Source organism: Phaethon lepturus, unplaced genomic scaffold (assembly GCF_000687285.1).
Source record: "Phaethon lepturus isolate BGI_N335 unplaced genomic scaffold, ASM68728v1 scaffold39400, whole genome shotgun sequence".
NCBI classification, from domain to species: Eukaryota; Metazoa; Chordata; class Aves; order Phaethontiformes; family Phaethontidae; genus Phaethon; species Phaethon lepturus.
In genome coordinates, this window is record NW_010514754.1 from 1 (window position 1) to 2,107 (window position 2,107).

The 2,107-nt window shown below is 38.8% G+C and overlaps 1 protein-coding gene across 1 annotated transcript in view; it reads left to right on the forward strand.

Moving 5' to 3' along the window:
- Positions 1-1,891: 1,891 nt before the first annotated feature.
- The window catches only part of LOC104626047 (G-protein coupled receptor 98-like), a gene marked incomplete at its 5' end in the record, with an annotated part of 7,504 nt that continues 7,288 nt past the window's right edge, over positions 1,892-2,107 (forward strand). Inside the window, one exon of the mRNA XM_010293863.1 lies at positions 1,892-1,970. Within this exon, the coding sequence (XP_010292165.1) occupies positions 1,892-1,970 (79 nt within the window). The remainder of the gene's footprint in view (positions 1,971-2,107) is intronic.

Here is a 2,107-nt window from a genome sequence, read left to right on the forward strand (position 1 = left end):
AGATACTAAACAGCGTTGGGCCAATATCAATTCCTGGGGAACCCACTTGTGACAGGTTGCCACTTTGAAAAGGAGCTATTTACCCCACCTTCTGGGTGCTGCCTGTCAGCCAGTTCCCCACCCACCGCACACACCGCTTGTCTAGAACGTAAGGCATCAGTGTCTCTAGGAGGAGGCTGTGGAAACCATGTCAAAATCAAATTTTGATTTGTTGTGCTTGACAGTTTAACTCCTTGTTGGTGCAGTGTATTTAGGATTTCTAGCTATCCCATGCCCTGTGCAAGATGTTTGAAGTATCTCCAAGAGGTGTCTAATATCAAAAGAGATGGGTGTTCTGCACATGACACAGCAATATATTGTGTGTGCTGTTGCTGTCATGGCCAGGTGCGCGCAGTATGTGGAGTAAGTCTGGTACGTCTGTGGTGCAGAGTTGAGCACACTGAACTTGAGCGACCTTTATTTCTGATCTGAGGCTCCACTGATACGGAGCAGAAATAGCAAGCATAAAGACAGTTCCTCTTCTTGCTTGTGTTTTCTAGAGGAGGTGGAAGAAAGAGCCTGACTCGAGTACGAAAGTGCAAGGAATTAAAAAGGGGGAAATGATCATCACCTGAGAATGATGAAAGAAAAAGGAATAAGCTTAATGGATACAAGAAACAGATAATCTGGGAGAGGGGACTAGGGGGGCATTAGAGGAGGGGAAGGATGCCAGACTTGAAATAAGAGGTCTGATCTTCAAAGCAAAGTATTACAGATCCTGGGTGAACTGATCTGACTACGACATGACAAGGGAAAATGTGTGTTAGGAGTGAAGCTGAAAGGTCTGTAGTTGCTAGCACTCCCTCGGGATTTCTAAACCTCAGTAACACTTCTGCTGTTTTCTAACATTTACTGGTTTTGCAGCTACTGCTGATATTCTTTGCTGCTTCATAGTGACAGGTGCAGATTCATGGCAATGACTTTTACTTTTATACAGTTTTATCTGAATTGATAGAAATCTTCCCTATGGATCTAAATAGAGTGTATTTGCTACAGATGCAGATGCAGTGGAGCCAGTTTGGTTGTAGAATCCTGGTTGTAGAAATTGTTATTCTTCTCTGAATTTCTTTTTAATTCTTACTAAAGTAAATAAAGTAAATTAAGGTAGTTGTACGGTGCTGTTGTCTGAACAAATCAAGGCACAATTTTCTCCAAAGAATCAAGTTCGGGTCCCTGAAATTAGTGGATATTTCTGGGATTAAGCTATTAGTCTGTATTTTCACACTGAAATACACACAATAGTCTTATGGAGATATATCTGTCTTTATGGAGCACTATAATATTACAGTAAATAAACAGCCTACAAAGAGATTAATAATTCTGTATTTGTAGGAGAGTCTGAGGTGTGTGCCAGAAAGGTTTATAATCAGGCACTGAAACATTAATAGAAGACGAAATACTGGTTCATTTATTATTCTTTCTTAGTCTTTTCCCCTCCCATTTTCAGAATGGCACACTCTGCAAAATGTTGAATGTCGTAATAAACACACACAATGAAGATAAACTAGGATTCCATGATGAATCTTAACTTTGATATTTCCTAATTTTTCTGTGCTTTCTTTTGCTTTCTAAATTTTCTTTAGTCTTTTTTGTATGCATTGTTAAATGTAACAGTGGTAATTCAAGGCGCTGTGTTGCAGTTCTAGTAGTAAGGTAGTAAGGACGGATTTTCTTTAAGCGTTTCCAATTATCTTGCCCACTACCATTTTCTCTTCCACATATTGGAAACAAAAAATTACGTATTTAATCTACATTAGTAGTAGAGATTTAAGAAATGCTTCTATTATACTTGAAAATAGTGAAAATGGATATTGTTGTTGTTTCATTTTTGTCCTTCTGTTTTCCATTTTAGATGTGGAAGGTTTAGCTTCTCAAATTATTATTGAGTCTAATGATGGAGTAAGCGGAGTAATTGAATGGGAAAGTATCAAGTAAGTCTTGTCTTCCTTGAAGAACTCACAGTATCAGTTAATGATTGGGGTTGCCCAATTACTTTCCTTTCCGGTTAGCAGTAAACTATCAAAACCAGGGCCAGACCTTTGAGATGGCAAAGCATCATTCAGTTCAG